Source organism: Argopecten irradians, chromosome 3, assembly GCF_041381155.1.
Source record: "Argopecten irradians isolate NY chromosome 3, Ai_NY, whole genome shotgun sequence".
In the NCBI taxonomy this organism is placed as follows: domain Eukaryota; kingdom Metazoa; phylum Mollusca; class Bivalvia; order Pectinida; family Pectinidae; genus Argopecten; species Argopecten irradians.
The window spans coordinates 51,838,433-51,865,404 of NC_091136.1; the positions used below are offsets into that span (position 1 = coordinate 51,838,433).

The window sequence follows — 26,972 nt, forward strand, 5'->3', positions numbered from 1 at the left end:
GTTACCACTGTCAACAGAGCTTAGTCTACCATTCTTTAAAGACATATTAGTGATGCTTAATCCCATATACCTCAACTTACAAGATAAGGATATGAATTGGAATTGTGCGCATGCTTGTTCCCTCCTCCATCAGCACGTAAATAATACCACACCTGTCCAGGTGGTGATAAGGCATTGATCGGCGTGGGTGTGGACATATTAATTATGGGACATCAAAGTGATCGTCATTTAGCCCCAGTGATCCCCCACGTTTTGTCTATTTGTTGAAGCTTTAAATGTGTCCATCATGCTGTATAAAGCTTACTGTTAGGTAAGCGGTCCTCAAACTAGCGTTACGACCCCCTAGTCATACCTGTTGTAAATCAATGGCGCTTTCGAATAAAGCAACGCTTAACACTATAATGATAATTAGACATAAAGATGGATTTTGTCAAAAATGTGTTGCACAATTTAAACAATAAAAAATGAATTATTTGGTTTCCTTTCTGGAAAAGTTGACCCATGTAAATGTTACGTGGTTACAATTCGCTGGATAAATGGTTTACCCTCTGGTCCTACTGCTTCAATAAGTTCACTAGCTTTAGAATTTTAATTTTACACTCGTTATTTGAATATCATATTTTTATTCTAAAGACAACACATCCAGTCTAGCTGTACACACCCCTGTGACACCCACGCTATAACTATATGGGAACGAACAAAATACACTTTCCAATAAACGTCTCCGTCAGCAGCTATCTCACATGGTAATTGTTTCAATTATAGAATCTTAGCGAACAGTTTCCAGGTATAAAACTCTAGTCGTATTTAATTTTGGCTTTTTATTTCGTTATTGTGTGTCGAAGTAGTGGCTTTTATATGTAATTGTGTGGGGTAAAGATAGCATTGGCATTAATCATACTCATTAACTGAATGGAAGGACAGAACCTACGTCAGTGATTACAAATGGCCTGTCACATCAAAGCCTCTCCAGTTCATGAATTAAATAATATTTCAGATTATTTTATTTATTTTTAAGAATATCCTTTTATAAATGTATATTAAAAATAGTAACGAACTTTGGGATGTACTTTACTATATATAGTACCGGTTTTATACAGCAGACTAGTTTTTATTAAATATTGCAACAAGTTCATTTAAGATACTACATTATTCTGATATTTGGCGAAAAAGTCCAAATATATGCTAACTTTTATAAGAAAATCCTAAACTTGAAACTCTCCTTATAGATAACTATTATGGTTTTTAACTCTGACTCATTAATTATTTGGATGGGTATATTGCTGTCCTGGAGATTTTGCTTTCGTTTTAGCAATGTTAAATTTATTCATTTATTCGTTCGTTTGTTTTAATTCTCTCATTCTTTTCCGTTTGTTGCAATAAGTTTGTATCCGTTACCACATTTCTTTTGTAAAACATATTTCTTAGAGATACCTTTGGTGGAGAAAGACATTATATGAACACTTATATTTATTTGGTATTTCATTGAGCGAACAAAATCAAGAATATTCAAATGAGGTCGGAAACGTAAAAAAACCCGAAGCTACTGCAATGCCTGTTCGAAGTGTTCATTCACAAAAACTGAACTGCTGATGGAGCTGATACTATTTATTGCGTATGTTAATTTCCTGGATGATTGACATATGCTCATGCTCAAAAGGTTCTGCGTACTTTTCCAGAACACATATAGCGTTTTATTCAATTCATACCAATCCTCTCTAATTTAGAAAATATTAAAGTCAATGGCGTGTCAAAGAAATAAATCTAACACATTTCATACATGTGACAGACTGTCTAATTCTGAACTGAAAATTCCGAAATTACCATAAAACTGTTTGTAATATGTATTTAATTCACAATCAATTACTTTAAAACTGAAATGACATTGTTGTCTCATATTTGTTGAATAATGGTGTTAGGACCACTTATTCGGTTGCAAGAAATTGTAATGAAATACCAAAATTATATTTTAGCATTAAGAATATAAAAAACTGTCCTTGTCGTTCAGCGCAGATGCATATGAAAATAGTAGCGTCTAACTTAACATCTGTGTCAATATGAAAAATGACAGAAAATAGTGTGTGTCAGTCACTTTGTTAATAGAATTTATTACTTGAATGTTGGTGAAAATTATCATTTGATTTGTTTCCATACAGAAATGATTACACCTGTTTATTCATTGAACGTTATGAGAGGTGTCTCACTGCGAAAGGGATTCTATCGTATTACTCTGATCATTAAAGTGTAAAGGCCTAGATTAGTTATAGCCACTGTGATGATCTTGATGGAGTAAACATTATTCACAAGAGTCCTGCATTTTGTATACTTCTCAAACCCAATGCAATTAATAAGGCGATCGTGTTTGTTTTCTGTTAACGTAATATATATTAATATGATCTCACTTTAATTAACAATGTTAACAAGCTAGTGGATTGTGGAGACCAACAAATTATTCAATTAAATGACAGTGTATGTATATATGAACCAAATACTCCTTATTTAATTTTGCACCTGCGATATAATGTGATGCCACTTGGCCAGATTTGACTTGTCTTGTCATGCTAGGTGTGAAAAGAACTATTAATGTTTTGTTTTTAAGATTGATTCACATATATGTTAGCATCTGTAGAAACAGATCTTCTTTCTATTCGTTGTGACATGTTATTAATCAATATTAGAGCTCGGTGAATACTGGATACTAAGAAGTCAAACAACAGATACTGTAAAATTAATATTTCTTTGTAAAAATGATGATCACAATCAGATATTGTAAAACGTGATATCCATTAGTAGGAGATTTCTGTACATGACAATCGGAGACATGGAGATGTTGGTTAGCGATATATCAATCGTGATACGTTGATGCTCTGAATATTTACTATTTTCCAGAACAATATTTATATCAGTTTATCTATGCGAAATGCAGAAATGGTAAAATAAACATTTTAATGATAAAAACTAGAAACATTTAGACATGTATGGTCAGCTAGAAATTCTGTGTTTCCTTAAACATTTGCATTTAACTACCAAATTATTGAAAAATACTGATTGCTCTTTTGATCGTTTTCTGGTACTGTAGTGTATGTATTTCATATATTTACAGCATACTTAACTAACTTTAGACTCAATAAAAACAATAAACTCCATATTTCTGCTGAAAAACTACATTTGTAGCAGTAAATATTGAACTACAATGAATAAATGTAGATATTTCAGAAAGATTGACGATTAAAAGAATTGCAGAGGCATGTTTAACTTTGGGCATCCACAGTATAATTAATAAAATAACTAAACCATTTTGTGAATTTCACCTGTATTTGATGACAAATATCTCTCAAAAATAGCGTACAGTAGAAACGGAAGGGGTATCCGGAGATATAGTGGTAATAATCATAACCTTATTGACAAGATATTGATTGGTTGAAAAAAATAAAACCTTCTTAAACTTTACTACTATTTATTGCTTTATTTTATTCATTTAATTGATTTCTTTTCATTATTTTTGGATGAAAATGATCAATGACTCTATAACAATGTGCACTGTTAAAGATGCTCCAACGGCCACAGAGCATAAATGATACTCATCATTTAAACAATAATTGGTGTTTAATCATGTACTTACATATCTAATTAACACAAAAAAATATATATAAAATAATTAGTTTTGCATTTGTGCATGCGCAATCAGTACTTCATTCCATATAGTGCCATTGATTTTTTTCGGAATGCAATTAATTATTTTGATATTTGTATTTGAAATAAAATTTGAAGCTCAAACGTTTCAATGGTGGTAATGGTGTAAAGTAATTATCTTTTGTAACTGAAAAAAATACTAGTTGTCTGCTTTTGTTTTTATTGAAAAAAAAACTGTATTTCAGCGATGCAGCATTTTAAAGGAGTTCAATATCTTCATGATTTCGGTATCGCCTAGTTGCTTAAAACTGGGAGCATATTCGGAAAGATGTCTGAAACAAAATATATGTTATTCAAAATACTGTCAGTAGAAATAAAATTAAAAATTTTCCTGCAATTGTAATGTTATGCATATACACATTGAACGTTAATACATAGAATAGGAACAGTATTAATTTGGCAGTTGTTTGTACAGCTGTGCACTTCACTATGAGGTAAACATGTCACCTTGTATCGGAGGACACCACCACACACACGTACATGTTATACGGGAAACTACAGAAACGGTGTGATGTCTTTGACATATAAATGCAATGTCAAATTACATCAGCGAATCACAGCTTAAGAATTCCGCAAAAGATGCAATACATTATTTCGAAATTGTGTGCATAATTCCTTGTATTTCTTAACATTTCAAATTCGAAACTAAAATATAAGATGAATTCTTCTGACAAAAGTCTATTTAAATGCTATGATTCAACTTTTGTATAATTTGATATTTTTGATATGTTAAATTATTTTATAGTTCGGAATATCATTTGTATAATTATAATTCTACAGCACTGCTATGAATACATTTTGTGGTTAGAAATCATACATTTGATAACATAATTTGACAAATTTATCTTATTTTGTATCTCTAATTCAAAAGTAATAAATTAAAATTAATTATTACTTTCAATCATTGCATTTGTCATCTACCGCACACACTGCTGTTGATGATAAGGTATGAAAGTGTGGAATCTCTCGGACACCTGTTCACACACGCCGTATCACACACATATAGTGACTTCACTTCTCAGAAGTCTACACATCTATATCATCCGACGTTTTACATCAAATTCATATCACCAATTCGATAGAGCCTTATTTAAACCCTCATTTCGAAATTGAAATTGAGCTATAGGATTTGTTTTGTTATTCTGAAGAACATGCCATGAAACGTTAAATGCTTAAACAGTAGTATACTTTCATTCATGTGAAAATAGTTCTACTTTGAATTTGAATAGGCGATTTCTCACAAAATTTTACAATTCTCTGATTTCCTATGTATTTTTTGTAATTTTGGGTGCTTTAATAGACGCGAATAACGTGTAGTGTAGACAACAGGGAAGATTACCTACCTATGTACCTAGTGTATAACAAAGCCTGCTGTGAATTATGTGGTTGTGCATAGTAATGTGCTACACGTGCACTCGATCGTGTCACGTTACTAACGAGATCTCGTATAACAAGGTGGCACTATGGGTAATCAACGCTTTATAGTTGAGTGGCTTCAGACTTGGTGTATATAAATGTTATAATCCGAAATGAAGTTCAGTAATCATGGACCAAGCCGTTGATAGAGACGTTCCCCGACATTGAGTTATTGACTTTGGATACGGAGTTTATTGTTTTCCGAAAATCTTCGCTGACATGTCATCATATAAGACATATTGCAATTGGTGCATGACCTTTTACCAAATCTCATCCCAGGAACCAAACAACAGCATGAACATTCTATTGGAATTTGTTATACTTATATATTTCAGAAGTTGAGACAAATGTTTCCGTTTTATTCATATTACCTTCTCCAAAGATTAACTTTGTTAGATAATATAAATGCAGATGTTGTATTCTTGTAAACATCGACATCAAAAGTGTTTCTGTTTATGACCAAAGCAAATGTACTTTTCTGATGCTGTTTGAGGATTCCTCTGCCATAGGTCATCACACGTTAATCAAAGTTTTGGTACGCTGCCTCGTGCTCCAACAATTTATTTTTGGATATTGCCAGTTATAACAATACATGTACGCAGTATGTGGTGGGAATCCCATGCGTTGTGAGTGGTGCTGGACATTGACATCATGTCTTTCTCACAGAATTCCAAGCTATTTACCCACAGAGGTATTTTTAGCTCAGTTGGGTACAGTGGATCCTTTTTACTTTCTGTCATGATACTCAATGGAATATTCGCAATTCAAACAGGTAATGATATGAATAAGAGGTTTAAACAATGTTTCTAAATGTCTATTTATTGGTGTGAAAAATCTGATATATAATTATAGGTTGTTTTTGGTGCTGTTTTTGTTATCCAAAATAAAACAACCACCACTTTCTTTGTTATGTTCCGTTGGTGCTTATTTGCATTTCTGAGACGTGATCCCCCTCTTTTTCAGCTTGTAGAGATTTACATATCATAGCGATAATTATCGTTATTGCAGTAAAATACCAAATTATTTACTATGCAAAGGTAAGCATTTGTATGCTAAAGCTACCCCCACCGATCTTAATAAGTTATAAGTATCGTATTCAACAATTCTGCACTACCCATGGCAACAAGGTCTACAACCACCTGTCTCGATTTCTCGTCACAAACTCTGAGATCTATCCAGTAATTTAACAAAATGGAATTCATAAGGATGCCACATAAGTTTTGTCGAAAGCCTGTATTTTTTTCGAGAAATTGGGATCCGCGTGATTTAAAAGCTTAAAATATTAATGTTACTTTACGATTCATATATTCCATATTATGCATAGGTGTCTGTTGTCATGCATTTTCCAAAGCACTAAAACGTATTACAAATTCATAGCAAAATTGATATAGTCAATAAAACAAATATGCATTGATATCACTATTTCTCAAATTGTTTTTCATACCCCGATAACATTAAAAATAGTGATATAAATGCTTATAATTGATTTTATAATCTATTTGATAAAACACAGTGTATTTAAATGTATCATTCTAGTGATTTTTCGAGGGATTATTTTTCTGAATCAATACACAAAGTCATTGTCTTTATTGTGACGTCATGATGGAGTTTCGCGCCATACTCAGATTTTTTTCATAGTGGTATGCATAAACAGTTTTGGCCAGAAAGCCAGATTTGGTATGAAAACAAAGAAAAAATTATATATCTATATATAATTTACTGATATTGCTAATTACCGTTTCAGCCTTATCAGCGTTACCAAAAACCAAATGTATGCAAGAGAGAGAGGAGGCTCAAGCAATAGCGAGGAAACCAACACTTGGTATATTTATCCCAGAATGTAAACAGGACGGTTCTTTCACCGAGGTACAGTGCCATGCCGCTACAGGGTATTGTTGGTGCGTAACAAACGACGGCAAGCCCATAGCGGGGACATCAATAAGTGGCAAAAGTGCACCATGTAAACGTAAGTCAGAAAATGAAAACATGGTTATTTTTTTTCAAATATTTTTTAGATGATACGATATTGTACCCATAACCATATTTCTTTGAGTAAGAAAATACGTAGGGTATTTGTCAGTTACTGACATGAATGTCACTGGATTATCTCAGGTTACTCCGGCTTTCCTTCATCCGTCCTTATGTAACCCTGATTTTCGAAATTTCGCCTCCGAAACCTTGCGTATCCTTACATGACCCTGGTCTCTGTTTGCTCTGATGTTCATATCCATACCTCCTTCTGTTGGTAGGTAATTAAAACAAAATAAATCAAAACAAGATCATGTTAAAATGATATAAAAATTAGGAGACATAACATATTGCCTGTTTTCATTTTATATTTATTTTGTAGAATAATAAGTTCATTTATTTCTGGTTTTCCATATTATACTGAAACTTGTTTAATGCAAAAATAACGGTAATTTCATACAAGTATATAAACTGCAGAACGTTGTTCCCTTTGTACCTAACAAATTATGATGGAAGCTAAAACGCACAGTGTATCTCAAAACCCTTAAACAACTAGCTAACAAACAGCTAAATGATGATGTTCAGCCTCTCAAACGATAAAACGCTAGACGATTTACCTACAGTTTCGATATAATTCCAAACACGCAGAGTGATTTCTATCTTATCGGTCCAGACGAGCTTCCTGATGGGTAAGAATATTGATATTGGTTCGAAACCACTTACAAATGTGTTTTTAATGTTGGTTTTATATGTTTATACACATGCTGCCGGCTAAAAAGATACCCATGTATTTAGTAAATGATTGGGATGCACTATGGTATACACTGTGGATATAACAGATGTCAGATCCATAATATATTACCTCATCTATCAGAAAGGATGTGATAACACATCAGAAATGAATCAATTACCGATACACAACTAATAATAGCCTTTTCATGGTGTGTGCTAAATGCTGGCTAGGCTCCATCACATTTTACAAAATAAAATGGAATTTATTGAAAGAAAATATTTCATTAGTACTATGCCTTGTAGATTAACGCTAATTTATGTAAAACATAAATGTTATGTTTGTTTTTTTATCACAGACTTATTTTCTAAACTTCTTATTTTACTTTTTCATTTTATATAAATAATGAGATTTTTAGGTAATAAATATATATGTTTTATAGATACGCCATCAGGTTCTTAATGTAATACCATTGTTTGATTTAAAAATCACTGTTAAATAGGAAAGAGAAGGCGACCACAGAAAGCAGAGAAACACAAACGACGAACGGATAGAAGACGGATATCAACACGGCGGAAGAAAAGAGGTAAGAGGGACAAAAATGTCTAGTTAGTATTCACCTTGAAGAAACTGATCAATTATAGTTATTCCTTTGCTAATTCTATTAAAAAGAGCAGACTTTTGCAATGGCCAACGACCTAAATGTTGCGACTTTGCTCGCACAAAACCGTCCTGAACCGGTTAAATTGGAAAGGATCTAAAAGTACAACGTATTATCAAATGTCGATTACAGTAGACACCGTTTGGTATAGGGGATAAACGAAATATAGCCGAATAACTACGAACACACTTTACATAAATGTTTTATAGTGATGCACCAGTGTTGCACCTTTGTCCTGACAGGAAGACACGTGCCGACCTGGTCATCTCTGTACGGCTCTACAAAACCGTCTCTCGGACTTACAGAGAATATAGGAATATCTACACGAGAGAAAGAGCATTTCAGCATTTGTAGCTATAGAATATATTGATTTAAAACGAATAATTTAATACGATTCGTATCAATGTTACGTAGCCTCCGTGTAATGACAATCAGTGACGTCACGTACATACAGACTTTTACGGAGATTTAGGACTATTGTATGTTACATTGTAGGTGCTGAATGGTGATAGCACTGATGTACTATAGCACTACATAACCCACCTTTCAGTTGAGAGGTCTGGGTTTGTGTAGTATTACACATGGTATACAAGACACACTTCCGTTTGAGTAGATGTTTTTCACAATCTTGTCAGTAAGGTGTAACCTAATCCGCCTCAACACCTGTAACAAGGTGCAGGTAAACGTAAAAGAAGTTTACCTTTCCGTTTCTAACATCTCGTGGAGTTTTGATATGTCATACACTACAATAGATATCAGCAATACAATTCAACTATATTGTTGTACGTTAGATCAGAAAAGTGAAGAACAAAATATCATGGTTTTTGGCAAAGATGTATTTTTATAAGGGCACGAAGTGCGAAGCACTTTTAAGGTAACACATACATGAAAGTATAAGAAAAACTCAATCTTCAAAATTCAATCCTACACACTGACAGCTTCAGTTTGCGGCCGCCATTTTTTACCCACTGCACAAAAAATCCCATCAGCGTGAATGTGATGCTTTGAAGTCAGCTCATTGTGTAATCAAGCAGTTCAAACGCTTTTATGATCCGACGAATGAAATCTCCATTCGACAGAAGCTCAGTGCTATTGCTCTTTATTTGCAAGCGTTCAAGTGATAGACCACATTTCAATATAACCAGCTGACCAAAAACGGAATATCTGTTACGGAAATAAAAATTTCTTCCTTCTCTTATGTGGATTTCCTTCTCAAATGTAGGTTTTGCGACAAGAATAGAGTGTGAATATATGAATAAAAGATAAAACAGAAAAATCGGGTCCGTTTTTCCATAAATTGAACTTTTTAACAGTGCATAATTAATGTTTACTGAAACATCTGGCTGCGCCCTTTAAGGCATTGGCTTCAGACATATTAACTTCTAGATAATTTCATTTATCTTTGTCGTTAAGTGTGGTGTAGAGACACATACTTACATCCATAGCATATATAAAATGTATTGTCTGATCATCTATTTCTGTAAATCTGGGTCTCTCCTTGTTTCTACAGCATTAGTCTCAGTGCTTATATTTTAGAGAATTAATTATTGTTAGATCAATATGTTGAAACACTTTGAAGCTTTAATTAAACACTATAATTAATCATTGAAATACACTGAGGATGAAATCAATTGTCATTGTGCTATAGATAAATAAAAATGATAAAAAATGCTTTGCAGCCTGTAAGTCTACTGACAGGATTCAATTTAACCAGAACTTAGTCGCTGCCTTTACCCAGGAATATCAACGTTTTGAAACTTTAGGACAACCAGGTAAGGACACTTATTTATGATACATGCTTCCATGCAGCTTTTGTAGTTATTTTGTGGAGTTAACTTATGATCGGTAGAGTTTGTAGAGGTAAATTCATATCTCAGCTTTGCTGCATAAAAAAGATAGCGACAAAATCTATGCTAAAACGTTACACATTGTCTATATATTTAGTCAAGTACATGTGCATTTGAGTTATAGTAATATGTAGATATTGGAATTTAATTCTTGTTTCTTTTCTCGTAGGAAATTTACCGGGAAATCCCTTGATTAGTTCAACGGAAAAACGAGTTGTAGATTGGAAGTTCTCTCAACTGGATAAAAACAATGACAACAAACTCAGACGACGGGAAGTAAGATCCCTGAAACGAATGGTTAAAAAAGTTATTAAACCTCGTGCATGTGCAAGAAACTTTGCAAAATACTGTGATCTTGACCAAAATAAAAGAATAGAGCGACGGGAATGGATCAAATGTCTTGGTGTGGATATAAAAAGTAAGTGATATGTTTAAAGATAATGTTACACTGGACAACTGTTGAGAAATAATTTGAAAATGCAAAATGATCAAAAATATTCACTATTGAAGTATAATTATTAGATGATACATTTTGTTTTTTTTATTTTCAACAATTGTGTTTGTTTTCAGCTCGTGTATTTTAATTTATGTTGGACTCTCTGACAATGAAATCGTCCAACATATGTTAAAATCCACATTCCAAAGTCTTATCCAGTCCATAAACATTCTGCCTTTAAACCAGCTGATAAGACCCTCACATCATTAAGCTTTGATATCAACTCGTTGGAAGCTTCACGTCACAACAATTAACATATCATCTGACACAGCTAGATGTCTTCGGACTTGCTTTTTAAAACTTTGATTCATAGTTATTAGTTATCATTATTTCTGAAGAATTATGCTATGAAAACATTTAGTTAGCAGCTAGACTTGTTTAAACAATATAACCATTAATCAGTATATTTATATGTATCTGGGGTTTGTCCCATATATATACATTCCTCTTGCGTAGGTAACCAAAGTGTCACGGCGAAACACGGAGACACCAGTAAGTTCTTCTTTGTCAACCAATCAGCTTTATCAGTTATGACGAACAACCAATCAGCTTCGAATGTCTCTACTGTCTGAAACCAATCAGCTTTCTATGTTACGATGTGAACCAATTAGCTTGGAATGCCTTTACTTTCCTAAACCAATCAGCTTTCTACTTTAGGACATGAACCAATCAGCTTCAAGTGAATATCCTTAACCAATCAGCTTTCTGTAGTACACGAGCCAATCAGATGTAAAACCACTATTATCCTTCAACAATCGGCTTGCTTGTATAAATGAATAGATAAATGATGGACGGGTTTTTAATCTACTGACATTATCATGAAGACAAAACAATTATTATGAGATAAAAGAAATTGACTATTTGTACAGTATATAAGAAAATTACATAAATTAATTGTAGGTTAACTGTGTTAGCAGATTCGAATGTGCAGACTTAACGTTATATATGACCTATGCTGTCGCTTATCTTTTTACCCATGCTAGATGAAGCCGTGCTTGCAACTACCCCTGTGTCCCTTATAGTACCATGTTTATCAAGAATATATACAGATGGTTATAATACTGCCGCTTTATTTTAATGTGATGCAATTTAATTATCATTTTCAACAAAAAGTGATGTTATATAAATGTCTTTTTACAAGCTCGATTTAGATACGTAATCCGTCAGGTTCACTTTTTATATGTACGTTATTTTTTTCTCTTTTTTAATATTTTCTGGAACAATGATGGAAATTTTGACATTTCGAAACCACCAATTTATAGCTCAGTCTCTTATCGAATTAATTCAATAGTATCTAGCCTTTAAAATACAATTAAAGAGTGATTTTCGATCTATTTTTACAGCTTTCCGTGAGAGTAAGATTGTTAACTTTACCTAACATATTTTTATGATATTAATTTGGAATTTTCTGTATGAGAAACCAAACTATTACTATTATTATCATAGCCGTTTCATTATCATATATCGCCAATCATAGTTGCCCACTTGCTCATTGCACTTGTGCTATCTACACATGTATAATAGATACTGGGTTACGGTTAATATTGACCTCGCACATGGACTGGATCAGACTCATAAATAGAAATACGTGTGTCAAAAGTCTACAATGGAAATCATAACATCTATTCAATATATAATAACCAAACATCAAAAATATATATCATGTTTATCAAACTATTTGGAAATATATCCGCCGTCCACGTGTTATATTATTGTTGTTAATTATTTGAAAAGATGTTGCTTCCCATTGTTTGACTAAATAAAGAGATGCGTGTTTCTGTAAGCGTAATTATTTTAATCAGCACCTCCGCATATCATTGCGCTTTAGTATTGTTTTCTTGTTGTATGTTGTGCTTTTCCTCTTCCCTATTACTTTATGTTAGATTATTTTTTTCTCATTTTATTATTTTGAGGTAAATATTATATGATATGCACAATATATATACACAGAAAATGATGTTTCAGCGGAATGATGTGTGATGTTGTTAGTGTTGATCAAATACATTACATCTTTAATCTCTAAGTATTTATTTCTTTTTCCGCTGTTAACATTTTCCTTCAGCGTGTTACTTGCCTAAGCAAAGTTTGAATATAATAAAATTAAAAAGGAACAAAACACAATCATAATGTCGTTTAGCAGATGGTAAATAAAATTGTGTAATCAGAACAAACATACATTCAATCTGACGTCATCAGAAAGATAACGCATTTCAAAAATATATATAATTGAATTTTTTGACACCTATCAAGACCTGTTTAAGCTAAACATCTGCTAGACTGCAATTTTAACGAGATTTGCGATTTGCACATCATGTATAGAGTTCCGATCGCTTGGTTTGCGGTTGCACTTCCTCCGGCTTGTAACGCTTTTGCAATTTTCTTCACTAAAGTCCCAGAATTATTTCTTCCAAATTCAAAATTTGAATAGCTGGTTGTATAAGACATGTCTTGTTATATACTTCAAAAATAATTTGGTATCAAAATCAAGTGATATTAGACTAAAACATCTAAGAATGTGCTTATTGTTATACCTTGCCATTGATTTGCCTTTGTAATGAAAAGTAAATAAAAAGCCATATTTTTGGAGAAAAAATATTCGACATATTGATAAGAATTAAATGCAAACAATGTGCACATTCATTCGGAAGATATGCTAATGACACATTTAAACAGTATTATGGGACCATATTCTGCTTTCATCTTTTCTTCTTTTTGGAGGGACGAGAAAGGTGGCAAATATTTGTGAGTGTGAAAGAGGTACGAAAGTGAATGAAACTTCAAAATGATGGTGATTCTGTGAATGAATTGCGGCGGGTGAACGGAGACTGAAATAGTAGAAAGATCTGAATCGGTTGTGTCTGAGAGAGGAAGAGGTGATAGCGAAACTTGTGTCTGTGGATGTTAGTCGGTACGATAGCGGTGTAAATGTGTGTGAGAATCTGACCCGAATCGTCTCTCCTCCTGTCCGTCTGGACTCTACTAACACTAACAGGCCGCAGACCGGGTCAAGTGCAATACAACCCTAGCAATAGGAACAGGGTATTTACACCCAGTTCATAATAGTTTCTTTTCGTGTGTTTCTATCACTGCACTCAGGAGAAGATCAGTCACATCAGATGACACCAGAGCCACCTATCGTCGAAGGTATATATCACTTTTTCATTTTTTACAACTCACTTTATTCTGCACCATATAGGTCAAATTGTATACACTACACTTTTTATAGAATTGTTCAGTATATTTATAATTAGCTGTCACCATTTATATAGAAAAATAGATTTTACGATTCCGATGTAGTAAAATGTGGTAATGTGAATATGTTATTAATTATATTTATGGTGTCCAGTTCAAAACCTCTTAAAATGGCTTGTGGGTCCGTTATTGCAATTGCATTCTCGTTTAAGATTGTGATTTAAGTCGAATTAGAACTGTGTTGGGTATATTCAGTAATGTAGATAGCATTTCGGGATCATCTGGTTCTATTCTGAGTCTACCTTTGTCCAAATGTTTAATTATTCTAATTTGTTACTGTGATATCATTGTTGTTATATTATTCCTTGGTTACTACGAGAGAAGAATAATAGTGTTAGAAACTGTTACCTATAACTTTGTCCCCATATTGGAGTTTGGAAAAAGAACCTTGACATTTGTGAAACTCCTTGTTGTTAACAATGGATGAAACGTCAAAACTATTTCATATCGATACAATAGTCCTAACCATTAAACATATATATAAATTATTTACCATGGGTCTGTTGGATGAAGCGGTAATTATATTGAATGTCTAGAGAGATTAATTTCATTGGGTATCTTCAGTAATGTAGGTAGCATTTCTGGAACCCCTGGTTCTACTCTACTAGAGTCTACTTTTTGTCCAAATGTTGAATCATTCTAATTTGTTATTGCGAAATCATTATTGTTATATCATTCCTTGGTTACTAGTGGTAAATATATTGAATGTCTAGAGATTAATTTCATTGTTTGAAAACGTTTGTTTCACTTGCAGATTCGTGTTAAGACATTGTTTTAGGAAAATGGGTTTATGATATACTATATAGTGAAAGGGTGGAAAAGAACCGTTTACTTAACCAAAATTTGAAATACTTAAGTACATCTAAAATACAATTTTTTAGGTTGACTTGGAAATTTGCGGTATTTCACACAGAAAATTTGTTGGGAAAATATGTTTAAAAGTTTTTAAGTTTTGTGACTTTAAACACCACAATCCTTTTGCAAAGAGGGTATATTTTTTTCGATGTAAAACAATGCAACGGACATTCAGAACTATCATTATCCTACTACTTCTTGTGATGTAATGTCTCGTGCTCAAATTCGTATAAAATACCATTAGCATTTCATATGAAAATTCATTATCGACATCATCATTTACAAAAACCTTACATCGTATATGTTCGTTCGATCAAGGTATTTATTATTCGGGTTATTATGTACGATTTTGATAAAAGTTTTGTTCGGTCTTTGGACGCACCGAATGAAAGAGTTTCCAACACAGCAACAAAGGTATTGTTCAATATTCAATGGAAATAGTAATGAATGATGACTGGTGTTCAAGAAAATGGAAAAAAAATAATATATATGCATACACGTTCTATATGATAATTGCAGTATTGTATTTTTTAAATATGTTTGATAATATGCAAGATCCTTTGGTATATCACCAGATATTAGTAATTCATAGTCGTCTTTTTTCAATTGTATTTGCCATGGCTCACGCAACTAAGTATCTTTGCAACATGTGATAGTTTAATTGTAATTGTGGGATTGAACTTTTGAAAAAGACTGCGACATAAAAACATGTTTCTCAAGCATTGGATCTAAATTGTCAATATACCCTGGCAATGTGCACATTACTGACTGACATATCAAGTTGCGTGAGTCTTGTGCTAAGTAAGTCGGTTTGACACTATCATCACATATATGTTCTATCATCTCCTCATTCACGTGTGTTTGTGTGTTTAACACCTGCTCAGTAGTAGATGTAGTGAGGATAACTAGTCGCTATGACGTTTCTATGACGCTCCACTAAGGTTTTATATTTATCCAGTCCATTTTCCCTCTTGTATTGTACAGCGCCTGAAATATTAGTAGACTTTCCTCCGCGACCTAACCGGTGGTCATCATCAGGGCTTAATCCCCGTCGTACCAATACCCCAGCGCCACCTAGTGACAAGGAAGACAGTAAGATTTCATCATTGCTATTTGTAGCATATCCAAATCTGGATACGGAAGCTTAATTAGAATATTTTCATGAAAATGAAAAAAATATTAATGCAAAAGTAATATTATGCTTGACAAACTTGTAAATTTTAAATAGGAATATTGTAATTATTTATATATGATAAAATATAAATTAAGGACAATCACTGAACCTTTAATATTTGTTTATATGTGTTGTCGTTTACCTATTATGGCCATCAGGTAATAGTGGGCGTCACCTCGGTCAGAGCCTCATCATCAAAATCATTTGGACTCAATATCACCAAGAATTCATTATTTTCATTATTTGACCTATTTTCTGAAAAATAAAACGGATTTTTGTGATGGTACCAAAGTGTCAATATAATCATAATAATTCTGCTTTATTTGTGTGTTATAATAAATTTTATAACATGCTTTGTCGTGATAACAAATATAACTTTGAGATTTACATGAAATTGTGTGAAAAGTAAATCACAATGCTCTGTATTCTGGCAGATTTCATTGGAAAATATGGAGCCATGCAATGTTACACTTTGTTAAAGATGCTCCACCGCTGACAAATGGTATTTTTTCACTATCAAAAACAGGAGCAGACGATTTAGTATTTTTCTTCAGTTACAAAAGTTACTTACTTTACACCATTAACGCGATTGGAAAGTTTGAGCTTCTAATTTTACTTCAAGATAAAATTACAAAAAATATAATTAATTGCATCCCGAAAAAAATCCGTGGCACTATATTCTATATGGAATGAAGTATTGATTGCGCTTGCATCAAATGCAAAATATTTTTTTATATTATTTTTTTTTGTGTTAATTAGACAAATATATACACGATTAAACACCAATTATTGTTCAAGTGATGAATATCATTTATGCTCTGTCGGCGGTGGAGCACCTTTAAAGATTGATTGAGCTTTTATTTTCAAAGCTCCATTGCGGCTTTGCATTGCTATTTCAACAAAGTTCAGAAGTAATTAGTACATTTTGAAACTTGTGAACTTGGTACTGATAATCAAAATTCTATTTCAAAATCCGTAACTGTATCATAAATATTTTTCTATTACACTTTTACAATGTCCGGTATTATTATGTTTATTCTGCAATTAAAAAAATAATATTCCAATAATCCTGGTGATATTTTAGATCCTTGTGGAATCACAATAGTTTTGCTTGATGTTGCTTCCGTCTCAGTGTGTGGAAATGCCAGTGACAAACTTAGAAAGGTGAAGGGCTTTCTGAAAGAGTTTTTCCAACAATCATTCCAAAGGCAATCACATTCAACTTGCTTCGCTTCATTTAAAATCATTTTCAAAAGTTTTGCTTTTTCATCGACATCTGATCAAATTCTTTTCCATAATTATTGACGATGTGTTGAGCTACTTGATGCAACATTGGTTTATGGTATAATGTTCCCTTTCCAGAAACCCGTAGTTGTGTTGACGAACAGGCTGCGGCTGCGCGACAACACGAACAAGATCCGGATGGAGGAACATTCATCCCCGCCTGTACAGACGAAGGGAAGTGGAGTCGAGCTCAGTGCCACAAGTCGTCCCAGTTCTGCTGGTGTGTTGACGAGAACACTGGATCCCCTATACCTGGAACATCTACTCATAAGATACAACCAGACTGTGATATGAACTCCGAGAGAGAAATGAAAGGTAATTAAATATATCTTGTTCATATCTTTAAATAAAAATATTTATGATTAAAATGTTATTATATGATTAAAATCAGTTAATGGCTTGTCGATTGTTTGAACGATGTTTAGATACAGCAAGGAAATGGCGATTCATGAACAGGTGATTGCAATCTGACTCAAATGAAAAAAATCTTTACTGTTTCAAAATATTGTCAAAGGTGGAAATTCCTTACTTATTAATTTCTTAAATACATTTCAGTGTAATAAAGCATTTATTGCATGGTGTCAGCTGTCTGCTAGAATGGGAAAGTTTTGACATATTTTAGGAGCAGACAGCATATGCTGTACATGTTTTAGCTGGACATATATTTATAACGTGATTATATTGCAATTTGATATCCTTGGAATTCATTTAAGAAACCACAGTTCATATATTCACAGGCTGTCCACTGTCTAAGAAGAGAAGGTTTCTCAGCTTCCTTTTAGAGAAACTGGCACTGGAAATGGACATTTATGTGTATAATGGTACCGACCCGGCGTAAGTTCATACACTGAATGCATGTTTTCTAGTCATGAGAAAATACGATAATTAATGTATTTTATCAAATCTCTAATTATCTACCTTGGATTTCTCTTTTTCTGTGCCAGGTTGACAAAACAGATATTATACAACTTCCTTATGCAAGTTTTGATGCGCTTAAATATTAATACGTACATATCTATTTGTAATTATAGTTGCTGTTGTTCCAAATATGTTTCTTATTCTTGACTATAATTTAGCAAGTTTCGGGCTAGATTAATATGGTATTTGTCATATTTACCTAGATTTTTATAGTGTAGATGTTTCCATACCTCGATTTGTATGGTGGGTGTCAGTATGACCTAGATTTGTATGATGGACGTCGGTGTGACCTAGATTTGAATGTTTGGCGTCACTGTGACATAGAGTTGTTTGATTGGTATCATCATGACCTACTTTTGTATGGTGCATGTATATGTTGCTGTGACATGATGAATATCGTTGTGACCTAGATTTGAATAATTGGGATCTTTGTAACAAACGTTCGTATAATGGATATCGTCATGGCCAGGATATGTATGGTGGGTGTCGCTGTGACCTAGATTGGTGTGACGAGTGTGACTGTGACATAGATCTGTATGCTGGGCATCGTAATGACCTTAAATGGTATGATAGGCGTCGCTGTATATAGTGCGCATCGTCGTAACCTAGATTTGTGTTGTGAGCCCCGCCAGAATAATTGTCGGCGACGAAGCAAAAGACGCTATAATATTATTCCGAAGAACATATTTCCCATATTTCTCTAAATATGTTGGAAGACTCATGTCCCTTAAGAATACATATCAATCTGTTCGTGAGAGCTTATCATCTCCAAACATATAGCACGTTATAATAAATTGTTGTTTCATCTCGATATATATTTATTGGTGCTATCGAGAGTACATTCCTTTTTCACAGACGGTGAAACGAGGGGAGAGGAGTTAAAACCTATCTACATTATATTTCCATTCATTCATTTTAATTTTGGATATGTTCAAAGCTAAACTCTATATTAATAAATAATCTTAGATAGTTGCTAGTTAAATTCCCAAGTCCTTATATCATAAAATCATCCATAAACCTGATCAGTATGTCGACCAAAAAAGTTCAGCCATTTTCTTCTAGGAAAGAGAGCTATCTAACCCAAACCTTTTTACATTCTGATATTCAGTTTCATTTGATTTTACCAGTAAAGTCAATGATCTCTACTGAACTTTATGAACTTTCAATCAGGTTTATCCCGGTCCCTTCTTGTCTGACTAGTCATATATTGTACACGGTGTGCCTGCTGATGTGCAATCATTTAAGTATAAATGGTAGTCGGGTGCAGGAGAGGATCATGTCAACTGGATTTGACATTCTATCTACAGAGCCAGTAAAGAGGTGGACACGATTTCTGACAATAGTTGATCCCGCTCTCTAGTTATCACTAATCCTAAACTACCTGACTGATATCACGAAGTCGCAGATTCTATTGTTCACGGTGGCATGAATGATTTCAATTTATCATAGAACTCAATTTTAGATTGTATTTAACCCACCACGTAGTTAACTAGGTACGAAACAACACGTTTCTACAGTAGCCAGGCACCTCGAGAGAATGAACTATTTGCGCTTTATTAATTCGTTTTAAATTATTTTTGTCTTACAGAAATCTCGTCATGTAAGTAGGCATAAGAAATATATATTTACATTTTCTGTCGGGGGTTGGATATTCATTTCCCTTCGCGTGTACACTTGGTACGAAGCTCGCAGTTCTGGCTGTCGTTTTCGCAGGTGTTAGTATAAAGGGAGGAATGCTTAGTTTACACAGGTGTTGGGTCCGGCTATAAAGATTGAAGGTAACACGATATTGTCAGTTGGTTCTTGGTATGCGAATGTTGTGATTTACTCGCGCTATTGTATGTATAAAAGCTATTGGATTTGAAGGTTCCCTGGAACAGGTGTGAGAAGGTAGTAATCTCAGACCAGGTGCTATTCCATGCGGCACCTAGGTATTAAACAAATATATAACCTAACTTAGAAATCAAATATTGTCTGATTGCAAATATTCGTGTCATTTACACGAGAAACATTGGCCCATTTACTCACTGTTATGAATTGTGTATGTATATAACCAATCAAACTTCAGTATGGAAGGGTTCAAAGTACTTTCTTTAGAATGCTACTTAATTAACAAGGTTTATCTCCATCTCGACATTTCGTTAGACAATCGCTGCACTGTGTTGTAGTTGTTTGATGGATCATCTATTTTTTGCATTGTTATGGGGTTTCTGCTAATTCAATGACAGTCAATAGATGATAGTTTTCTCGGAATATAATTGCGGTTGAGTGGGATGAAAAATGTGTTTGAAAACCTATATCTAAGGTGATGAAAGTTTTTCTCTGAATAAATAGGCCCGTTTACATATCAGCACCAAGTACATATACAAGGTAATTACTACACTGTGAGTACTTCCACATCCTATTCGACGCACTTGAGTGGTCAGGTGAGCGTGCTTTTGCAACATTTAGTCGAGAGGGCGACACCTGCATGGGGAGTCCGAGAGTTGTATCTGTCTTTCTAACTAGATAAACGCCTTTCTTATCTCTCAACACGTGTACACAATCCGATAATACAGCCGTCACGATACTGCCTCTCCAACAGTTCAAAACAACATCTCAAACAGCCGGCTAATAAAGTATATAAAATTTAAATTCAAGGGAAATGAGGAAAATAGTCCATATAATGGGCTCAATTCCAATGTGCTTTTTCAATAAATTTTGTAAAATATTTGTAAAATACACACTTATTGAATGTATAGAGCTTTGGATAAATATTGTTATAACATCTAGTTGTACGTTTAAGGTATACTTCAGGAACATTTCGCTATAATATTGAATATAAATGTAATTATTTAGCTTCATCTCGTGATTACTTGCGATTTATTGAACATGGATTCCGGTACTGTTGCATGTTCATACGGTTATGTAACATTTTTGAGGATTGAAATTATGTTTTTTTTTTTTTTTTTTTTTTTTTTTTGTCAAAGAATAAGGCCATCGTATTTGTAATAAAAGTACTGACGGTCACAATTAGGTATTCCATATGTTCACCACTAACGTTTTATATTTTCAGCAAAAGGCCAGAATACAACCCGGAACTATCTGTGCAAGAAAAGGCAGCTAGATGGAAATTCAAATTTTTAGACATAAACACAAATAATGTAAGTTGAGAAAGCATCTAGATATAAAACTATTGGCTGTTATCTAGTTTCACGTTAAAGTATATTTGAAAATTCATCTTAGATCTTGTATCTATGAAATGAATATGTTATGACTGTGTACCAATATCGATAACAACGTTTCGACAAGACTTCATTTGGTTAACTTATCCTAAGGGTTTTCAGCAATGCTTACATTGTGTATATTGTCATTAAGGATCCCTGGCTCCTAATGTACAGTATCTAGTACGTGGAGTCACCTACGGAGGATTGACACAGTCGGATATTCACAAAATAAGAAGAAATCAACAATTTGATTAACGGTTGTAAGCGCTGCAAGAAACATCATAGTCCTCCATTGGGTTACTGATTACCCTTTCAATGAACTAAAAATATACATATCAATAAACTTCAATATACCGTTATGAGGATTTTAAGCCCCTTTAATAACATATAAAGCCCATATTCGAAGACTAAATTCGTTAACTCACTGCAATAGGTCTAATGCGTCTCCTCGAATGTGACATTTCTTTATCTTCCAATGTTTTCTTTCTGAAATATTAGTCGAAGGGCGATAACCGCGTCTGTTCCTCCATTGTCGATTACACATGAATTCTTTCATTGCTTTTTTTGGAAACAACACTTAAGATATCAGTTTCTTCATTATTCTAAATTCTCTTTTTCTGTTAAGTTCTCTCGTCAGAAGACGATATCTTATTTACCTCTTCTGTTTTATCACAGCCTATGCTAACAGTAAAAATGCAGTTGGATGATGTATTGTTGAATCCATTGATTATGAAGGTTATATCATATATCAAAGAATAGAAATAATTACCCATGTTTTTTATCACAGATGCTAGAACGCAAGGAGTTGAAACAGTTTAGACAGGAAATACCCAAACGAAAAGACACGAGGAAGTGTAGCCGGAACTTCATTCGTTATTGTGATGCCGACAGTAACAGAAAGATCACTAATGAGGAATGGATAGATTGTATGGGTTTAAAAAGTGAGTATAACTTAGATATACTATACTACTAGGGAATTTTACCACTGCGACCGATCGAACGCTGTCCTCGTTTTATGTTTAGCTAGAAATCAATGGCGTTTTGATGACCAATTTTGTGTATACAACAGGTCTCGAAGTACTTGAACGTACACGTATACAAGAATTGATACAATGTTGGAGCGTCAGACTTTTAAAACATCAATGCTCACTGAATTATGACCTTGGAACACATATATCGGCCATTTTATAATACATGTTCCTGCAAATATGACATCTAGGAAATAATCTTCTTGCACGGTTTGAACACGGAAAAAAACTATTTTGAGAAAAAATAGCCCAACCGCTGTATTTAGGGCAAAACTGTAAATGTAAAAAACATGCAAGCTCATACGTTTAACAATAGCCTTGAAAATATAAAAATTATTATTGTTATTTTATAACCACCATTTGCAATCCTAGGCAAAAAATGGATGATTTTTGTTTTGCTTGTGCATAATGGCGTGATTATTCAGTGCAAGAAATATTATCCAAATTAGTTTGATGTTTCTGCTGAAACGTTTATTTTTTCACATTTTTGTTGAATTACAAGTCGCTGAACAGATTAGGTGTCACTCACTATAAGACATGATCCATATGAACATTTGATTAATTCACTTAAGGTCAACTGCATTAGAGAAGTGATTCGTGTGCATACAAGATATCACTGGATTTACCTAGGACATTAACCTTAGTAACCATGGTAACTGTTGTGATTTTGTTCTATTGAGTTGAAACTGGTTGTTGTGCTTCCGCTAATGCTTTTTGAATGTAACATGCATATATCGCTCCATTGTCATTGTAACTCGTCTAAGAACTAAACATGCCTGTGTTTTGTGTTTCAGATAATACCAGTTTCCTACCACAGAATCCGAATAGGACAGGTCCCAACCCTTTCAGCCATTACTTGAAGCCGAGTTAGCAAACCACGTTTGACATGTGTCTCCAATGTCGATAGCTAGATAATGTTAGTGAGTGGCAGTGTGTAGTCCTTAACAAACCGGTGGACATTGGTTATGGCCAGACTAAAGTGTCGTACTGGATGTAATCACCTGTCTATAGTTAGCCTAACACTAATGTCTCGTGTCGACAACATCCAAACAGGACACCTGAAAGTTACATTGGTTAACAAAATTGAAGTCCTACCAGAGCTAAATACTGACAATGGTCAGTAAAGTTTTCTTTGGTTACATAAACAAAACAATATCTCCTCGAGCACGAGGATGCTTACAATGGTGGTGATGTGTTGGCAGTTAGATGGCGTGCTGGCGCTGACTATAGCAAAGAAGCTGAAGATGGTGTCTTCACCGAACAATGTGATAGCTACAAAGAAAAAACGAGAACGCGTTAGTTTTCCGCGATGGTACAAAAACTACCTTCTGAGGTATGGAGTGCGTGCTAATGTGCTAGTTACACTTAAAACCTGTTGACTGTGAAAAAGTGTTGTAACGTGTACTGTGTAAACTTATCAGTTGCTAGTGATGAGTTGATATTGTTAATCGTTCGCAGATGTCAATCAAACTGAAGTCCATGTACTGTACAGACTATGATTTTTATCGTTGACGTTTAAGGATGCGTACACTAGTATCGTTCACGTGATTTACACGTGTGGACTGCAGATACACGCGAGGACAATAGTTATACGATAAAACTGCAAAATACTTACACGCACATTTCGGACTTCAGACTTCTTTCTTCGATGTCACGCCCACAAGGCTAGGACTTCCACGAATGTGATGACTTGAGATACAAATGAATAAGTTCTAGTAGTCTCTAGTAACCCCATACCAAATACTGCCATATATGTACATTATGTGAGGACTTGTTAAACCATTGCTTAGTGAGACGCTGAACTGTAAACGAATTGTTAAGGAGAATTGGAAAATATAAACGAACATAGGTGTTCCTTGTGTTGACCATGTACACTATGAACTACGTATCGTATTGTCTAGCAGGACTTCTTAGTGACGTGTGCATACATGTATGCAACATTGACACGTATCCTTCCGCCCTTCAGCTTTTCAAAAGCACGCTTATTTGTGTATGTGTATATCATTAAAGAGTCCCGTATTATTTTAAACTGAATTTATTATGTAATTATCGTTATCATAGTGACTTTGGAAAAGCATATGCTTAACTGTTCAATAAGCACTTATGATACGTGTATCTTAAGGGCAAGAGTTTCATTGTAAGTGCCAAAACTGTTTTAAAGTGATATAAATTTCCATTATATCTCAATAAGATAAACATTTTTTTTTTAATTCGACCTCTAAATAAAAAATGAACCAAAGAGATCAATTAGAATTGCAAGTTTTAGATAACATCTTGTATTTCTCGATAAAAATTAGAACTTTATCACCAAACATTTGAGTAAATTTTCTGTTGACGTTTTTGTTCTCAGCATTATTAGTGGTCATAATGTCTATCAAAACACACAATTCAGTAAAAAGCTTATATTAATATGACATATTAGCTGATACAAAATGCAAATGCAGGTACCGGACACTGCTGGACAGAGTTAGTTTTGCTAGACATTTCATTCGGTCCTGTCTTTGAACGACACTGCTGTGCTTATTTTACTTTTATGCTACAATGTATAGGGGTTCCGATAAGTGGCGATCAGTTAACACTGAAAAAGGTTATAGTAAAAGGCAGAATTACTCTAATTGTTTTGAAATGCTTGATAGCCTGATTCGATTTTTCTGTTTCATCTTTTTTATGTTTGATATTTATTTCTGAAAACCGAGACAACATTGCATTTTTAAACTTACCAAGCATCTCTTTATGTTTACTGTTCTGCTGTGAAAGATGATGTCGATGAGACGACACTGTGTTATGTGATATAGACAAATATTCACTTCGCTGAATTCTGCTATTTCGGCGTGAAAACATGTGCACTTCAATAATTTTGCAAGGTCAAAGATTAAATTATCAACAAAAACAATGAATTGTGACAGTAACACGGAGACAATGCGCTATGATATAGCTCCGAAACACGATAAAGAGTTCCACAATATTTGAAATTGTGAAATGCATGATATCAACTTAAGTTATCATTAACTCATACTCTTATGTACACTTGTGTTAGAGCAAAGTTAAAGCTGAGAGTGTATGGGTTTTGTTGGTAAATACGTATCATTGACACTTGAGGTGGTTTTTTTATTTCTCCTTATCATACTACAGTTAGCCACTTAATAGCAATGTACACAATGGAGCGACAGCATCACATGGTAAAAAGTAAACAAATAATCAAAGTCATCCATAAACATTAAATATTGTTGTGGCAGGGCGGTAAAACGTAATATTGATAGATACATGTACATTGTAATTGGGAAAATAATATTCAAATATCAAATTTAAAATACAAAATATCTAAATCAAACGATCAGTGTGATAGGTTATAACGGGTTAAGAAATTTTAGCAAGACTTTTTGTATAACGTCGTCACAAACCCACGAGCTAATGATCTACTTTGTTATCTTGGGTTTTTTTTGTTTTTTTTTTTTTTAGTTTTTTTTTTTAAACAGATTGACAGGACCCTGGTGTTGTTCATTTTTCGTATATAGCCGTTAATTTATTAGTCAAAACATAGGTTGTGTCAGTTAATTGACAGAATTTATGTTGATATATTTCAGGCGTTGGTGAATCGTGTATACAGTTGTCTAGTTAACGTAAGGACTTTTTAAAAACCTATGTTAGCGACCACCTTCGTACAACGACCAACTCGGCTTGTGCTTAAAGACAACTTGGCTATAAAAAGATTGTTTTCTTTCCCACCGCAGTCTTAGAGGCACATTTAACAATAAAACAAACTATCTGTAATACACTTTTCTAATGATCAAAAGATTCATTTACATTAAATGAAATTTAATTTTCAGATCTTGTGTGAATAACAAGGTACTAGATAGGGTTCAAATAACTATGTCGTGTGCATTTATTATGTAAAGTGTTCCTGAAGAGGAAGCGTGCCAGTCTCGTAAACATGTATTGTAACCACAATAATTTATATAACATTTAATGATTGCATTTCACAGTATTGGTAGAATCTTGTAGATCCAATATGATAAGTACTGTACAGTATTCATTCATTATAACTTTAATTACAAAATGAATACATGTACATGAATTATATATATGGATAAAATACAATGTGATTGTGTCTTTACGTATCATGTTTTAACGACATAATGATGAATCAGTACAAATTAATATATGTTTGACATAAATACATTTAATTGAACATGCCTGTATTTTAAAGATTTAGTTATGAAATGTATTGTTTCCCTGTATAGAACAAAACACGATTGATTTTGATATTGAATATGTCGCTGTTCGCCGAATTCATTCTTTCATTATATAAATCCATTATGATCTACGTGACTATAGTATTGTTGTGATGTTTTTTTATGGAATTAAATCTTGTTCAATTCACCTGTAGTGTTCATAGAAATTGACAATAAACTGAAAGAGTACATGATAATTACTGCATCACGTG

The 26,972-nt window shown here is 33.6% G+C and overlaps 1 protein-coding gene and 1 long non-coding RNA gene across 10 annotated transcripts in view; one reads left to right on the forward strand and one right to left on the reverse strand.

The window, feature by feature from the left end:
* Positions 1-26,963, forward strand: part of LOC138318981 (SPARC-related modular calcium-binding protein 1-like) — a 66,067-nt gene extending 39,104 nt beyond the window's left edge. The window contains exons 1-13 of one of the 9 annotated variants that reach the window (XM_069261853.1): positions 5,196-5,881; positions 6,854-7,075; positions 8,310-8,393; positions 10,148-10,240; positions 10,485-10,733; positions 11,268-11,303; positions 13,875-13,955; positions 15,903-16,010; positions 17,455-17,691; positions 18,099-18,210; positions 21,350-21,437; positions 22,288-22,441; positions 23,323-26,963. In XM_069261853.1, coding sequence (XP_069117954.1) covers positions 5,761-5,881; positions 6,854-7,075; positions 8,310-8,393; positions 10,148-10,240; positions 10,485-10,733; positions 11,268-11,303; positions 13,875-13,955; positions 15,903-16,010; positions 17,455-17,691; positions 18,099-18,210; positions 21,350-21,437; positions 22,288-22,441; positions 23,323-23,399 — 1,662 coding nt within the window. In that variant the 5' untranslated portion in view covers positions 5,196-5,760 and the 3' untranslated portion in view covers positions 23,400-26,963. Of the gene's footprint in view, positions 1-5,195; positions 5,882-6,853; positions 7,076-8,309; positions 8,394-10,147; positions 10,241-10,484; positions 10,734-11,267; positions 11,304-13,874; positions 13,956-15,902; positions 16,011-17,454; positions 17,692-18,098; positions 18,211-21,349; positions 21,438-22,287; positions 22,442-23,322 lie in introns of those variants that run through there. The other 8 variants (XM_069261844.1, XM_069261846.1, XM_069261845.1 and 5 more) reach the window with 8 other exon arrangements.
* On the reverse strand, positions 15,419-24,283 carry LOC138318984 (uncharacterized). Its single transcript, XR_011207938.1, has 4 exons — positions 24,144-24,283; positions 23,709-23,800; positions 16,235-16,347; positions 15,419-15,992 (listed from the first exon to the last, which is right to left on the reverse strand). It is a non-coding gene; the product is annotated as an uncharacterized lncRNA (long non-coding RNA).
* Positions 26,964-26,972: the final 9 nt, after the last annotated feature.